At 41.9% G+C, this 17,326-nt stretch overlaps 1 protein-coding gene across 6 annotated transcripts in view; it reads left to right on the top strand.

The window, feature by feature from the left end:
- The window catches only part of pbx3b (pre-B-cell leukemia homeobox 3b), a 75,110-nt gene that overhangs the window by 41,447 nt on the left and 16,337 nt on the right, over nt 1-17,326 (top strand). For all 6 annotated transcript variants that reach the window (XM_055050733.1, XM_055050732.1, XM_055050737.1 and 3 more), the window contains exon 3: nt 15,972-16,213. In XM_055050733.1, the coding sequence (XP_054906708.1) occupies nt 15,972-16,213 (242 nt within the window). The remainder of the gene's footprint in view (nt 1-15,971; nt 16,214-17,326) is intronic.

The raw sequence follows: 17,326 nt of genomic DNA, 5'->3' as shown, positions 1-17,326 counted from the left end.
TCGGCACTATTTTTTGCTGGTCTTTTGCACCGAATTATATAAAAATACATTCAAGCTTGGAGTGGAAACACATGAGAGAATCTTGAAAAACTGAAAGGATGTTAAGAATATTTTTGAAGCACTGTGGAAGTGATCCTTGTCCTTACGGAGCCGACCGGAATACAATTTTCTGGCGATCTGACAAGATAATAGAGCTATTTTACTAAATGTGGCAGCAGATGAATGATTAGCCCCTGCTAATTCTGTAGCACCACCTCTGCCGGCTTTTCTGGCAATCTGGCCAGAGCGGGCCCCCACTGTGGAACAGCATGGCACTGGGACTTGTGGTAGCCAGTCCCCCCCATAGCCCTAGGCTGCCTCTACCTTTGGTGTGCTGTTCAAGGTTAAAGGGATCCCAGTAGGGTGTTTAACAGTGTTGTGCTCTCATCTGAAATCTCTCCAAAAATGTGTGTTGGATGATGCTGAAGAATCATCCAAAGCTGTTTATGTTGGGTGTTTTACATCTAAAAGGAAGACCTTGCTTCACTGCTGCAGAGGTAATATTTCTTTGGCACACCTTTGAATCCACACGCCGCGGTAATACTCTAATAAAGTAGCAGGGGAAAGTGATCCGAACCATTTTATCTTGAGGATGTGCCGTTTGCTGTACACACGCAGCTTTTGCTGACATTCATTTTGAAACCACTCGGAGCGCTTGCGACTCTCGGCAACAATACTGAGGGAGAAAAAAAAAAGCCTGCTGAGCTCAACAGTGAATATACCTCTGACCCAGACTGAGGAAAGGGAGATTTATGAAATCCACATGTTTAATACATTTCATTTTGTCCAAGGGATTTGTATTGCTTACCACAGTATTTTAGGGTTGAAACATTCTGAATAGTCACAGCTTGTATTGTCTGAGGAGAATAAACCTTGTCCAGTTGTGGCTGCTAAAGATTTGTTTCACAACACCTCCTTTCCCTTTGCACACATCAGCCAAGCACTGTCTGAGGTATTGCTTTCTGTTCTGCTGAGGTGTTTTTTTATATATATATCTTTAATCTTTAATGCATAATCCTCTGAAAATCCGCTGCATAAATGAAAAAGATAACCCTCACATCAGTGTGGTGACAGAAAATAAGATAGCTGGGTAATTTAATAAAGGATAGGCGCTGGACCTGGTGTGATACGGTGTGTGACCTCTGTGTGTTCATTGTGCAGCTCAGAGCCGGTGAGTGCCGCTTGAATTCTGGAAACCCATCCTGGTAGTGGAACATCTGAGGTGACAAACAGAATGCACCATATGGATTAAAGCGCAGGGAGGGTAGTCACTGAAGTATTTGCTTTCCCAAAGTGTTGACACAGTTTGAAAAAAAAAAAGAAAAAAGGAGAGCTCCTGTGGCCGTGCTTTCCTCTTTTCTGTAATCAGGTAGCTGCTATGGCGCTGAAGTGTTTACCTTCTTAATGGTGTTTCCATTTTGTGTGACTCTGTGTCATTGGCTTCCCATTTGGCTCTGTCTCCTACCACAAGTAAGCTCCAATGTGTAAAGGATTATCACGTTCACTTTTTTCTTTATGGAAGAATCTGAAACATGTTTTGAGAAATATATATCTAAAATGTTCAAACAAAAATGCAGATTGGAAAGCTAAAATATCTGGTGCTCTTCTACTTGACATCCTATTGGTTGGCATTTTCAAAGCAGCCAGTCTAGGAGTGGTATTTATTTTTCTTACTGCCCCCCCAAAAGGGGACAGCCAAGGGGACAATCAGGACTGTCCCTTTCTTATCCTTACATCCTGATGTAGGGATGAGAAGCTTTCTGTTGTGTATGATACACTAGGTCACATAAATTGATGTTCAAGATATAACTGGAATAAACACATAGCAACATTTATTGTCGAGCGGGTCAAACATACTCTTCTTCAGCGGTTCAGGCTCACCTCTCTTGTGCACAGCAAGAGCGCCACCAGCTAATCGTTGTATTTCCTTTACCTTGAGACAACCAAACACATAGGAGCATAATCAGACCAAAAGTGTCTAAAAATCTTAATACAACGGTTCGATAATTTCTTTGTCTGGAACACCACAATTTCCACTGCATATTGATGAATATTAAGGTATACTTTGTGTTTGAAGTATTACAAATTGCATTTTTAGAGGAGACCTCAAGTATTTGCAAATTTTAGCTTTTTCAGGTGGATGTTGTCCTTTACCCCTGTAAAAATCAGGGATTAACTGTGATTTATCATACTGGACTTTATTTATGAGTATCATCATTAATATTAGCATGTTGTAGTTGTTTTGCTCAAAGATAAAGCTGAACCACATTTTTAAGACTTCTGCAGACTTTCACAGGTTATTCTGAGGAAGTAGCTTCCTCCTTCTTTCCATCTGACCATCCCAACAGCATGATGCTGCCAGCACCATGCTTCACTGTGGGGATTCTGAGATTAAACTTCATAATTAAACTGGATTCTATGTAGGAATATCACAAATAGGAGGCCAGATTCAAAGATTCACATTATTATTTGCAAAAAAGTCTTAAAACTCATGTGTCATTTTCCAGCTACTTCATACTCACACACTGGTTTGTGCTAGTCTGTTTCCATTTTGTCCGAGTCTGTGTTGTTCTTCCCCTTTGGCTCTGTGCCTACAGCAGTTAAGTTGCCAAGCTGCGGAGGCTTAGCATGTAATATTTCTGTGTTTGTTCTATTTGGGAGAATCTAAAAAAACAGTGGGTGATGAATCGGGTGAGAAAGAGAAGTATTTTTGAAGTGTTGCAAGTGTGGTTACCTACTGCTGCGGGAGGTACTTACTTCATTTAGCAGCTGACCACATAAAGCCATAAATACTCCTTTCGGGTAGCGCTTGTTTTACATCTAAAATGCACTTGAGTGTAATGTTGACAGATATAGCTTGTGACGAGTGATAGTCAGAATGTATGAGCGCCCATAATGCCGCTGTCAACCACTGGTGCCAGATTGACAATAAGCAGTTCACCTCTGTTTTCATTCAGCAGAGTGCAGCAGACAGCATGGGCTCCTCCACTATATTTATTGACTTGTTTTACTAGCCTGAAACAGGGTGCTTTTATACGGGCCTGCTCGGTCTTAAGACTCTCCAGACATTTACATTATTCCTGAATGAGTTACACACACACATAAAGGAGCACGTCCGCAGGCAAGGTTAGATATATGCTCTTTGCCCCCCCACACCCCACCTTCTCTTCATACAGACTTGTACAACGTTTTATTACCCCGCAATTTTAGATATTGTTACACCGTACCTTTCTGCAGTCGCCTTTGTGCTCCATTATTTAACATTTGTAGGCTAAATTAAATCTCTTACGTGTAACATTTTTATAAAAACCAGTAAAGCATTCTTCAGACTCCACAACCACACCTGTGAAAACTCGCTTTTTTCTGTTTATGCCGAGGCGGATTCAGTCGTGTGAAAAAAAAAAAAAAAAGCAGCTATTTTACAAAGCTCTAAAAACTCATCTTTCGCTGACTAATCTGCACGACTGCAGTGGAAGATAATGAATGCCGGCACCAGAGCCAGAGCCGACACTGTGATCCACCCCACCCGGTCTAAAACTCCAGCAGTATTTACATGATATTTCATTTTTAGAATAAACCTCTTTTCTCTCCCACTGTGAAGATATTGAACTCTTCCGTGCAGATGTCATCTTAACCAAAGCTTATTAAAAAGATGGACATCAAAGTTGTAGGCACCCATTTATCTTATCACACTCTAATTGGCCACCACAGGCTGGAAAACAACTAACTCCAAAATAGGAGGCGCAGGGTGGTTGGGGCTAAAAAAGAGGGTGCCTAAAGACCTCTCAGTGGATTTCTTGCCAATAAATCCCCCAGAATGAAACCGGGGCTTTTCGTCGGGGGATAAAGCTTTCATAAATATATTATAAAATTTGATTTGTTGGAATACCGGCAGACTTGTGAACACAGGGATTTTTTTTGTTGTTGTTGTTGTTCTGATGGATTTTGCAGCAACGTTGTCCCGCGCCTGTCCTGCAGCTCGATGTTTGCTTGACATACTTTGAGTTTTTAACATCACCGCTGACAACATGAGGCAATACGCTCTGAAAAGGTCACACAGCTCTGTAGCCATGAGTGAACTCAGATTAGTTTTTACCGCTCCGTATAATATGTATTGTTTTGAGTTAAGCACTTGGCACACAGTGAATGGAGCTGATACTTAAGCCGAAGTTGCTACAGCTAGACTACACGCCGCACACAGACCTGAGGTCAAAACTGCACAATGGTGCCTTCACTTCATCAATATATGTTATTGGGATTTTGTGTGAAAATCTGCTACACAAAACAAGGAATATGGTAGGCTACATGTTTTTCAATATTAAAACAAAAATAAAAATCTTGTCAGAGTTGACAGGAATGGAGGGGAAACACAGGATGAAGCTAAATACTTCAGACATGTGGCTGTAACTGCAGAAGACCGTCCTTCTGCAGCAAAGGTAGAATTGCTAATTTGTATTGCTAATTAGCTAAATACAAATACTTGTGACACTTTTCCGATTTTTAATTGCAAAAGCAATTATGAAAGAATGTTTTTTTCTTCCTTTTCACTTGTCATTCATGCATTTCATTGGTTTGGTCCTCGAGCACAAAATGTGGAAAAGTAACTTTTGCTTGGCACTGTGCGTTTTCCACTCAACCATGCCATTAAAAGAAAAAAACAGCAAAACAAAACAAAAACAACAACAAAACATTAATTGCCCACATACAGTAACCAAATGCCATCAAGAGCTTCCGCACTCATTAACCTGGCACCTAATTATCTGTCTCCAGTCTGAGTCCTGACAAGCCCCGCCGTCTGAACCCTCAGCTCGGCTTGTGTTGTGCCGTGTTGTGTCAGTACACTCCAACCACAGCCAAGGCACCGTCAGAGGAGACAAAGGCTTCTTGCAGCAAAAGGTTCCATCTCCGCGCGCCACCACAATGTTCCTCCTGTTAATGCCTTCCCTTCCAATTAAATCTGCAACTGTTAATTATTGTAATTATGAGGGTGAGCTCTCCGTTTGCCCCTCAAACCCCCCTTCTCTGAAGCTCCTCCCTCCATGGCGTGTGGAGACGCCACGGGAGCTGGTGTGCTGCTTCACTGGGGTCTCGTCTCTGCTCCGTTGAAGCTCTAGCAGGGAATTGGATGCGGAGGGGGGGCAGACTAGGTGCAGATGACAGGGGTGATGTGAGGGAGATTGCACGGTTCATGCAGGATAACTGGAAGAAGCAAGTCACAGCCAATGGCCACGCCTCCAGTCTAACTCATTTAATGGTGTGTAAAGTACATGCTGGGAGTAATTAGCACCAAATAACCTTTTTTTTTGCTACCTTGTTCGCAGGGTAGCACGCAACAACAAAATGTGATGTATTGTCTGTAGGTGTGCAATAAAACTACTCAGCTGCTCAATTGTAACGGGAGACATGATATTCCCAAAACAGTACTTTACCTGAAATCAAATGACTTTATGTCATGATTCTGATTGATGATTGGCTGGTCGAAAAACTCCAAAATTCTATGTTTTTCTAGTCAATTAATGCGGCAGTCTTTGGTTGTTTCTGGTTGTGGTCACAGCGACACTCTTTGGTGTTTGCGCTTTTAAAGAGTTGAGAAGATCTGATATTTTCCATAGCAATGAAGTCAGAGAAAGAACAGAGACATTGGAAGCCATTTCAAAAGAACTTCACTCGAGACGTTGATGCATGTGTCTCGTTCAATTTGGTTCGTTGTGCATGCCAGACTTTCAGTAACTAACAGGAAGATAAAACATAGTACAGAAAAGTTGCTCTGTTTTATCCTGTTTTGCTTTAAATCTCTGAATAGAAGATGCTACATTCACAAATGCTTGTGTCCTTTTAGAAATCTCAAAGTTTAGGAAAAGATCAGCATTCTCTACAAGTGCACAGACTGTCATAATGGTAATTTTGCTAATTGCTAGTGTGGGATGCGAAAACGGGTCAATGTGTCAACTCATTAGCAACAAGCCAGCGTGGAACATATCTTGTAATCAAAGGAAAACTTCATAAACAATTTTGAAATATTATATTTTCTAAATATGGACCTTCTCAATTCTTAAAATAACTGTATGGGTTGCTTATGTTCCCAGTTTTTTTAGTTATGTTCTGAGTCACAAACAATGTTATGCAACGTTCGACTGCATAACACACATAAAGCGATGTTGCCTATGCTCCTAATGAAAATAATTTGTGTGAGTGTTAACTTCAAGCATTTGATAAAAAGTATTTACAATTTTTATGTTAACTTCACAAACAAGAAACGGCCTTAAAATATCCACTCATCTAAGATGAACCACAAAATCCTGATTGCTCGCATGCCTGTAAATTTTTCACACAGAGCGGACAGTCGTGTTGCTCTTTTTATATAGTAACATGATTCTTCAAATTCTTGCTGTGTTCTGTGGGAGACAGTTGCGATGGATCTGAAGTGATGTGTTGAGTATAAAGAGAGCTGAAAAAAAGTGGATGGCCGGCCGGCTGCCTGTTAAGTCTCTGCATATCTCCGCATCCTCTTTGGCCTGCTTCTGTCACAAGCTGTTGTTTGGCTCGGACCTGATCTGCCCGGCTACTTCGTGCACTGCGCTCTGCAGAACTAGCACCAACCTGCTCTTCAGAAACATCAACTCTATCTCTCAAACATCAGTGATATCTAAGATAATATACGGGCATTTTTAAAGTCTTAGTGGTGCTCGAAAAAAGAAAGCAGTATGTCGAGAGCAGCGCCCGTAATGTGTTACCTCAGTTGCCTCGTCGTGGAGTCCTCACATGCATGCGCAGCTAGCAAAGAATTCTGGCTTTACAATTTGGAGCTGAATTCTTGTCTAAAAAGACACTGAAGCAAAGAGCAGCTCCTTCTGCTTCAGGCAAAGCAGCCCTTTTTTGTGGATACACTGCAAAATCCAAATGATGGACTGTCAACTCTCATGCAGAAATGGCACTGCAAAGAATAATCTCTCTGGCAGTGGATCATGGTTGGCTGTATGTTACCAAATCCGTTTCTTTGCTTATGTGGTCACGTTGCTTTCACGCTACTGCATGCAGACAAGAAAGGGGGAAAAGGCACACAAACACGACATATGTACACTACAACGCTCCCAGCCTAAATCCTTCCTTCTGGAGCATACAGTGAAATATATGGGATTAATAACATGAATGACATTATTTCTTCACCTCCAGCTCTAAGAATAATGCATGCTCGGCTTGGTGTCTGGATGAAGTTTTGCCCTCGTCTTTGCCTGGTTATCGGTGTGTACGAGACCTGCTGTGTGACCTGGTTTCATGCAATCTCCAGCTTCTAATTAGGAGGCTGCAGAAAGGCTGGAACGAGAGGAGGAGTGATTAGTTGCCTTTGGGTATTTCATAAGTGGCTTTCAGTGCCACATTTGCATTATTTGCTTCGGGTCTGAATATCAAATCAGGCTACCTTTTTCAGCAAATTGAGGCTAGCAGCTAAAGACCATCAATACGTGAAATATAAAATGAAACAGAAGAAAAGGAATAAGCAAAACATGCTAATTCAATATAAGTGGAATGAAATGAAATATTGAAACATGAGGTGCAATAACAGTCCCCAACTGAGTCTGCACGGAGCAGGGATGATATTCTCTAACAGACTGAGCATGCTTTCAGTATGTCCCTCAAAGATTTGGCATGTTCTTCTGAAAAAGAAATAAAAACCCCACCAGCATCCATGTTTTGTGGATCATTCTGTGACCATCAGACCATGTGAACCATGCGGACCCTATGATGGAGCACCCATGCTGTACAAGTCCTGTAGGGTCAGTCAGTGTGCTGATCTGTAGCGGAGGTCTTGTCCACTTATTTGGCCAGCCTCCCCGACCGCTGCGTGCGGCCGCTGCAGTCAGGTCTGGTCAGCCATCACTACTCCACTTGGCCATTTGCCCACGCCAAGTCTTGGAGGGCAGGAAACAAAGTGGGCACTCCACGTACAGACACACACACATGCACGCACGCACGCATACACACATCACACACGATCACAGCGAGTGACAGTGGCTCTTGTTTACCCCAGCCCTCCCACCCTCCCTCAGCCTCCTTTCATCCTCTCCTTCTAGTCTGTCATGTTGCGTGTCACTTCCCACAAATGTCAGTGCCACCGTGGGACAGTGATTAATTTTGGTGTGCCTGGCAAAATGTCTTCAAGATGTTTGTTTGGGTTGTCTTTTCCCACCCCCTCGCACACCTCCCCCCCATTTCCATGCGCGTCTTTGCGTCGTGGGTCGAGAGTGGCAAGCACCCCTCCTTCATCCTCCCCTCGCCACCCTCCTGTCACATCCTCCTCTTTAGTGGGGGGAAGGAGCGCCTCATCATCTTTGACGAGGGACAAAGGCTACCTGAACTGACAGAGATCTTCTTTTCTGACCAGAGCCGCTTTTTGTCACTCGACCATTCCACCGCCACCAATGGCTCCTCGACTGTCTGTTTAGTGTGTGCTGCTGGTGTATGATGGGAGAAGTCTTGACCTGGCACTGGGGGGGCTGCAACACTTCACTGTCAGTGTGGCTGATTAGCTTATCACTCACTGCGCTAGGAGGAAATACATCACCATTCCAGACAGGGATTCCCCAGTTTCCGTCTTGCTCCCTGCCTTCTTTCATTCAGCTTCCAATCATGGAGAGAAAGAATCATTGTCCATGCCAGTCTTTCAGCCTCATTGCTCCAAGACCAAAAAAAAAAGGGCTTTTTTCTGTTTTTAATAACATCAGAACTGCCAGATTATTTGTATGAAAACGCTTCCCACGATGTTCGTTGTTCAGGCTTTTCAGCGTTTGACGAGTAAAGCAGTTCAAGCTATCACCCCAATTTATTCCTTTCAACTGGCTCAACAAAGAACTTGAAACGCAAAGTGGCAAATGTGCTTTGGCTTCCCTACAGTGCGGTATCAGGTATGGTAATTACTCTGCGATTAACATTGGGAATAGTTAATGTGTATTAATGTGTTAATGGCATGTTAATTACTGTACATACCACGGAGTGCCTGCAGGCATTCTTTCAGATTCTTTGTGCCATGTGGATGTAGGCCAATCTTTTTTTTTCTATTTTAAAAAAAAAAACCTTTAAGAATGTCGATAAAAAAGGATCCTTATGTTTCATTTGTCAGAACAAAAGATTTTCAATGGTAATGTGAGCCAGTTCCCGACTTCTGCAGCTGAAGGTTACTGATCCAGGCGCCATGACAAAGGAGATGATATGAAGTCAAAGGAGACGCAGAGCGCGGCTGTAGTGACACTTGGCCTCATTGTGAAATGGATACCCTGAGCCCTCTGTAGTCTGTGGTGTGGAGCCTCGTTGGCAGCGGGTCTTAATAACACGGTGGATTAGAAAGCTCAGATGCTGAGTGCCAAGCTGGAGTTGAAGCCTTACTTTGGACGAGCCTCAAACAGAAGGGATCCGGTGATTCTATACGTCTTTCTCCTCTTCCTAGAATCCTTTCCACTCACCCTGCCCACTCTACAGCTTTAAGAGAGATGACCTTTGCAAATATTGGCAGAAAATAAATTTTGCTTCGATCAGTTAGCTTTCGGAGACCTTTGCGGATCAATGCAATTAGATGAACAGAGTGTCGATACGTGGTTGGAGCTGTTCATTTGAGGCACGTGGTAAGGGAGGAGCGGAAGGAGGTCAGGGTTACTGGTAATGAAAAGAGGTGTGATGACATATCCAGGTCACAAGAGGTTAAGAGACTCGGATTTGGTTAAAAAAAAAAAAAAACATTAAATTTGATTTTGGCGAAATTAAAAATCTCAAATTTCTTGTTTCAAATGTAAAGGTTTCATAAATAAAAAAATAATAATCCTGAGAATCTGTGAAAGGTGTGGAAGTCTGCACTGGTCTAGTCCTTGCTGTATTTCTAATCCTAAGGTGGTCCTAAATCAAAAAAGAAATTAAAAATACTCTTTGTGGTTGTAGTAAGTAATGTAAGTAAGTTGTTGGTGCATTTTTTGGACTGTACGCCTCTTCTTTTATCCTACATTTTGATCCATGTGGCTTATAGCCTGGTGCAGCTTTTCTGTGGATTTTTCTTCAACCACCAGGGGGGGCTCTTTAACAGGAAGTGAATCATTGGAAGTCAAAATTGTAAATTAAAGAAGAAAGTGCTGATTTTCATTTAGAACAAACACATGCTAGCAGCAGGCACAACGAAGAAATTTCATGACGTGTGGTTCGTCTTGGGAACCACACGTAGAAGTTCATATGATGCATTTCAAGGCTATCGATGTGGCAGTGCAGATCGATAGCCTGTACTGCTATTGATCTGTACTAACGTGCAGCGTAAGCTCGTCGTGAACGAATCCGTGGTTTGGCATAAGAGATGCAGGGCTGCGTCCTTATAACAGATTTATTAAGGACGCTCCCTCTGCTGCTTCCTTGTGGAAAACCGAGGATGAGATGCTAGCGCCTTTCAGCCCAGTGCGGCTCATATATGTACGTTCCCGTTTTTAAAAAAAAAAACTTTGTGGATGCGGCTTATAGTGAGGTGCGCTCTATAGTCCGGAAAATATGTTATATATTTATGTAAATTGTGCTCATTTGAGATTAGTCTAAATATTTTAGATGTATAAAAAGACACCATCAAAGTTCAGACTAATTAAAAAGTTGTGACAAGGCCTTTTTACATTTTTTGACAATAAGCTATGAAAGCCCGTCTCTGTCAGCATCATTAGCGACTAACACTGAACCCATCCTGGTTTTCTCACAGTGCTTAGAAATCTCTCGTATCTTCTCCGTGTCTCTCTCCTTGTCTTCCTCTTAGCAAATCCCACATTCGACTTCTACTTCACCACTTTTGAAAACAACTAAATAAACAAAACTTTTAAAAGAAACCTCTATCAGTTGACTCCAAGACTCGTAAATACTCAAAAACGTCTTTCTTTTTTCATGTGAAAATAAGAGCATGAAGACAGACATGAGCTGATTACTGATATCAAGATATAACAAAGGCTTTCAAAAGCTAAGACTTCTTAACTGTGAATATTTTCTGGCTTACTGTTTCTACCATTAGAAATCCCATTTCATAAGACGCTACAGAAGCGACAGGAGTTTTCTCTGCTTATTTGGAGTATCGGCTAATGCACCATTGCGACACCTCCATATTTTTCTGTACACTGCCAGTCAGCTGGTGGAAAGAATGCTTCGACACTTTCTGCACCTTCACAACAAAGAAACTAAACGAAGCAGATAAAAATGGTGTGGAAACTAAAAGATCTCCACTCATCGCTCTTGGTAGAGCAACACATTGTTAACAATACAGTATGTTGCAACAAATTAACCAAGTAACGTTGGCAGTGTTACTCTTATTCCAAATAAGAAGAAATAAACATAGCTCTTATTGTAAAATTCGTAAATTATGATATTCACTTATAAATTAAAGCAATTGTTTTGTGTTAATCATTTTTGTTTTAAATATTTATTTAAAATTTATGAAATTACTTTTAAGAAAATTGTTAAACGGTATGGTAAATGACAAAACCTCATATTTACCATGCAAACAATGTGTCAAGCTTAAAGCAGCGACTTCCATATCTGAGGGTCATAATTGTCACTTTCATAATTTCATAATTGTCGCTTTCATCTGACTGTCTGCCACATGCCCACTAACAGTCTGCTTTGGAAACAGACATAGAAGTGCTGACAAAATCCTGTCACTTCTACAGAGAGACTCAAAAAAAAAAAGAAGAAGAAGAAGCATTTAGGTATCGAAACAGGAACGTTCCAAATAAATCTCGGGCTTTATTTGCAACAGCTCCCTCTCTTTCAGTGTGTTGTCTCGAGGCTTTGACAGTGCAGTGAGTGCAGCAGAATGAGGTGGAGAAGCCCAGAGGAACCCCTTTCCTCTTCAGCAGGCCACATTAACCCAGCAGGGCTCTGACTTTATGGCTCTCCTGCTCACACTTCAGTGATGAGAGTAAACAAGCAGCGGGCCAAAGGTCAGCTAAGCCCACAGAATAAAAGAGGGCACAAGGGGGGGAAAGGAGGTGGGAGGAAAGGAGAGCGGCCCGAGGCGCTGCTCATATCACTGTCAGGGCTTCAAGCAGGGAGTGATGTACGAGACAACAGCCCTGAACCGGAAATGATTATAAACAGGGAGCACTGGGGGTGGAAGAGGGAAAAGAGCTGCATTGTCTTTATCTGTCAAATTTAGCCTTTTCTTTGGACCAGATATCTGCGGTAAAATTTGTGCAAAAATAAAAAGCGGGAACCGGCCCTGACAGAGAGGCGCGGATTGATCACAGTATTCTCCTTTTTGAATGAGGAACAACCAGGCGTTCATGTGGGTTTCTCTTCCAGCGGCCCCACCTGCATTGTTGAAAGACGGATGAGGCCGATTAAGGACACGTGGCGTCATTATTAATATAACTTCTGATTTTCCCTTTTTCATTTTTACATCATTAAACGCAACTCTGGTAATTAAGTGAGCCGGCGTCGTCGTGGCCGTCGTGGCCCGTGCGAAATCACATCGGCACGTATAGATTTTTCATTCTTAAGTTCTGGTCGCTCGCAGGCTTTAGCAAGGTGACTCTCCCTTTGCACTGAGATTAATCCCACTTTGACTGTGGAGGTGGATTAGAGCTCAAACTTGTTTTAATACCCATATCATCAGACACAAAAAAAAAGGAAAAAGAAACCGGGATAAAGATTTTGAGCAGAAAAGCAGCTCCGTGGAGCTAAAATACGACTGTTGAATCGCGAGTTAGCTCGCAGATTTGTCTGCCACACAGCAAATTAAAGATATTATCTTGCTGCAGGTTATATTGTGGAAGCTGTGTGCGATGATATTCAGCTTAAGCAGAGAATCCCAAATCTTTTAGCTTCCTTAACAAAGGTTCACAGCAGGAGACAGAGATAGAGCTTTTCGTATCGTTTTTTAAAAATTATTATTATTATATTGTTATTTATTTATTTAATTTTTTTTTCCCCAGTTCGTTCCTCCCAACACGTGTTATGAATGACCAGCCTGAGCTGCTGTGGCACAAACACACCCTTGGCGGACTCCTGCAGGGCCGTCTGCCTCTCGGAGCAGCGGAGGAGTAATCATTTTTATCCCGCTGATTCCCCAAATAGAAATGGACACAAATGATAAAAGTGTCGCGGCCACTCCACATGTCTGTGAACTAACAGGATTACACGTCACTTTCCAATGTTTTGTCGCGAATGGCTGCGATATTGCGTCCAGGAACTTTTTGGGGGGCAAGGGGGGGGACGGTAATATATGGTGGGAGACAAGTAGCTCTTTTATGGTCTGTGATTATTTAGTTTGAATGAAACCAGTGATTTATGCCCATTTAGCTGAAAAGCCGTGTAAATTCCCCCCCCTCAGCTGCGTTTTCCCCTGGATGTAGAGTGAGCCGAGTGAAAGTGACAACTGGGTTTGGTGTGGAATAGCGCGCCGCGTCCCAGAGTTATATTTAATATACCTGACATGAAAAACGTGCCTACCTACTTACCACTACCCGCAGCACAAAGGAGAACCCCGTGGCCCACTGAGCTCCGAGGGTGGGAGTAAATAGCAAATTAGGAAATATGAACTGTTATGGCAGATAAACCACCAGCGATTAGAGCATGTTGAGATATGTAGCCATGGCGTCTGGTCAATCAACATCTGAGCCACGTGCCCATTTCGTTTTTCTTTTTTTGTTTGTTTGTTTCATGCTGCACAACAAGCTGGAGCAGAAAGCGGTGGAGTCAGGAGTGGTGTGTGCTGTGGATGGGGGGGTTAGTGGAGCAGCGGCAGATTGTCCACTTGGATGGCTTGGCTCTGCAAGCATGATGGAGCTCTGTCCAGCATCTCAATGTCTCCAACACAAATAGGCACATTCATCCACTCCTCTCACACCATTACACCTAAAAGACTTGAAGCCAGCCCATCCATAAATAGAGGCAAATTTGTTTTTTCTTTTTTTGTTTGTTTTTTTTTTTCCTTCGCTGGCACTGCGACCAAAGAAAACACTAACAGAGGCGAGGAGGCCATAATATGTTTGCCTAGATTTTTCTGTTGCAGTTTTTTTTTTATCTCAAGATAGCTTTTTTTTAGGACACAAAGGGGTTGTTTTCTGTTGTGTATTTTCTCCAGTGGACAGTGGCAGTTCTTTCATGGTTAGCATCTTGCCCACCAGGGTCCAAACTGTGTTTTAAATATCCTGTTGTCAGTGTAAGACCAGTCTGTTTTCTATTTTACCATGTATCCCAAGATATCAATAAAAACAACACATGCATGGTGTAAAATCAAGAGGATTTTGTGCAACTTTTGGTTCTCTTACATGTCCATACCTCAATTTTGGGCATTTATATATCATTCCAAACTATTTTTTTTAATATAATCTCTGTTTTGTATAAAAATATCCAGCTCTGTCTAACCACAGTAGTTTGAAGTGGAACAGATAATTCCTTAAAAAACTGTGAACTCGCAATATTAGTGATACCTGGTTTAGCATCATCAGCCAGCCTCAATATATTATCACATTGTATGTGAGTGTGCACTTGTTTGGGCATAAACTATGAAATTCTTTGAGGTGCCTCCCCACGGTGGTGGCTAGCAACTAAATACATCTACTAAGACAACAATTTTTGAAAAAAGAACAAAAAAACACTTTTAAGAGCAGCTTTACTCCACCATGCTTTTACTTTTACGTCATTAGACTCATCATGAAATATGGCTTAGTAAAAGTAAGTTCACCGATTGAAGAACAAATGTGTTTTAAACGAAAACCTGCAGGTTAGGTTAAAGTAAGATTTCTTTGTTTCTTCAAAAGCTTTGTTGATGACTGTTTTTGTACTTTTACTTGACTTCAAATTTTGGGTACTCTCCCTACCTGTGGTAGTCAGTAAGTCGTATCAGGCATATAAAAAACCCACCAGGATCTGAGCTTGGAGGGGTCAGTTGGTTGAAGATCGTTGTTACTGGTTCTGATTTTGTTCCCACCGGCTGACACAATAGAGTCTCTAATCGTCTTACTCAGAATCCAGAGGCTGGCCATATCTTAATGAAGCTGTAATGAGATGTCAAAAATCTCTGAATTGCGAGAGGGATTATTGAATTGAAACAACTCTGGCAATCATAATGTTTGAGTGGCCACTCAGTATTTACTGCTTATTGAGCCACCTTTTTATCCACTTATCCAAACTAGATTGGCTGGTGCTTGTTTTTTTTGTGTTTGTTTGGTTTTTGCTGTAATTTTGACCCGCAGTGTTTTTGTGTTTGTTTACTCTCTGGAAAGCCCTGGCGTTGTGGCTGCAATGCCAGTGCACCCAGGTGTGAATGTATGTTATCTGCTGTGTGATTACGAAGCGCTGAGAGGCTGCCGAGACAGACAACCAATGGAAACAAACAGCAGGATCTGTGAGCAAGAACAGATTTCACAATTAGGCACTTTGCAAATGACTGACTAAGTGTGCATCTTGCTGTATGAAGATTTTATTCCATCCGCTTTGTTTTCATTTACATCTTCTCCCATTGTTAAAACAATAATATAATAATCTTGTGAAATTAAAACAGGAAACCGTACTGAGATTTAGGGGATACCTTCAGTCGGGTTTGTGGGAGACAGAGATACTTACAGTAGGTATAGCTTCCTGTTTAGCATCTTTTCACAAAGTAGAAGTGCCACTTCACTATTGAGCATTTGTCAGTTTATGGATGTTGCTGTCATGTCAGCTTTCCTGTACACCCAGTGTGCAGCACAGTGTGTAAATAAAAGAGAACAGACATAGATGCGGGCGACAGGAACACAACACATACACAGGAGGCGCTCAGTTCATACCTGCAAGGGAGGAATCACAGCATGGGAGACCGCAGACAGAATGCATTTAATTGCACTTGACTGTTCAGTCATGGTTTTGCATCTATTTTTTGCACTTTTTTTTTCCTCTGTATGTCATTTGCTGAAGGTTTGTTCTTTCCTTCTGTGCTGCTGCAGGTCTCAGCATCCGAGGTGCCCAGGAGGAGGACCCTCCGGACCCCCAGCTCATGCGCTTAGACAACATGCTGCTGGCGGAGGGAGTGGCAGGGCCGGAGAAGGGCGGAGGATCCGCGGCAGCTGCGGCGGCGGCCGCAGCCTCGGGAGGGGCGGCCGACAACTCCATCGAACATTCTGACTACAGAGCCAAACTCACACAGATCAGACAGATCTACCACACAGAGCTCGAGAAATACGAGCAGGTAAGAAGGGATCTTTGCAAATTCCAGGGTCATTTTTCCTAAAGTTTGAGTAAGGATTAGGTTTTTGCTTTCCACAATCATTTACATGTCTGAATTTGTCAAAGTGGGATGGAAAACAAACATCTTTTTTAATTGTTTTCACAAATCTGAAAAGAACGCTTTCTCTATGTCATCTCTGCTGGGTTCCTTTGCTTTCATGACACTCTCAAAATAATAAAAATGAGACAATTGTCATCTATTTATGTATTAAGAGACTTTTACAAGCAGTAAGATCACTAAATTGTACAAGATTTTCAAAACCACTATTTTGCTTTACTTGTTATTGGTGAATAGGATAAAACATTGACCTTTGCAGTTGTAGCCCAGAAAAACCTGGAGTTGTTTTAATAGCAGACAAGCTACTGTGACTCCTAGTCCTAGTTCATTTCATTCATCTAAAGAACATTTTCAGCCATGCTTTTATTTATTTATTTTTTTTAACTGCAAAAACATTTACAGTTTACATTCCCATTCCTGATGGGAATGTTGAGATAAATTTTTGAGCTTAGCCTGCTGCACCGAGAGCAGCTTATGCCCTCCATTAGTGAGAACATTCCTGGCATTATGATGAGAGAGAACAGCTCTGGAAAATAAATTGCAGTATTATGCACTGTGTTGTAGATGATTATAGAGATCCCAAGGATTGGACTCCTCATCTTTGTTCAATAAAAAAGTATGATCAGCTCTTTCACCTAGCACTCTGAGCCTCCCATTAAGCACTAAAGCATTATGGGTTTAAAGAAAAGGTGTAGCAGTGATGTCTCAGCAAGCCACTGAGCTAAATTAGACTAATTTACTCTGCGCTTTGCGAGAGGAGGTGCGGGGGCACGCAACACTTTGCCCGGAGTAAATGCATCTTTCTTAAGGGTGTTTCTGTGTTTTAATTATCTAAATGTAAATACTTAACGAATTTTACTTAGAGTAATGAGCTAAAGTGTGCACTGCGTAAATGAGTTATTCTAATTAATCTTGTATGAACTACTGGTTTAACAGAAGCCTGTTTGAATTCACTCTGTTATGGGCAAGCAAAAATTGCAAATGTGCACTTATTGAAAGATGACTTCATCTACTATG

The sequence above is a fragment of the Poeciliopsis prolifica genome, unplaced genomic scaffold (assembly GCF_027474105.1).
Source record: "Poeciliopsis prolifica strain line A6 unplaced genomic scaffold, Auburn_PproV2 SCAFFOLD031, whole genome shotgun sequence".
Classification (NCBI taxonomy): Eukaryota; Metazoa; Chordata; class Actinopteri; order Cyprinodontiformes; family Poeciliidae; genus Poeciliopsis; species Poeciliopsis prolifica.
Note: the sequence above shows the minus strand (reverse complement) of the source record. Positions and strands in the feature narration are given on the sequence as shown.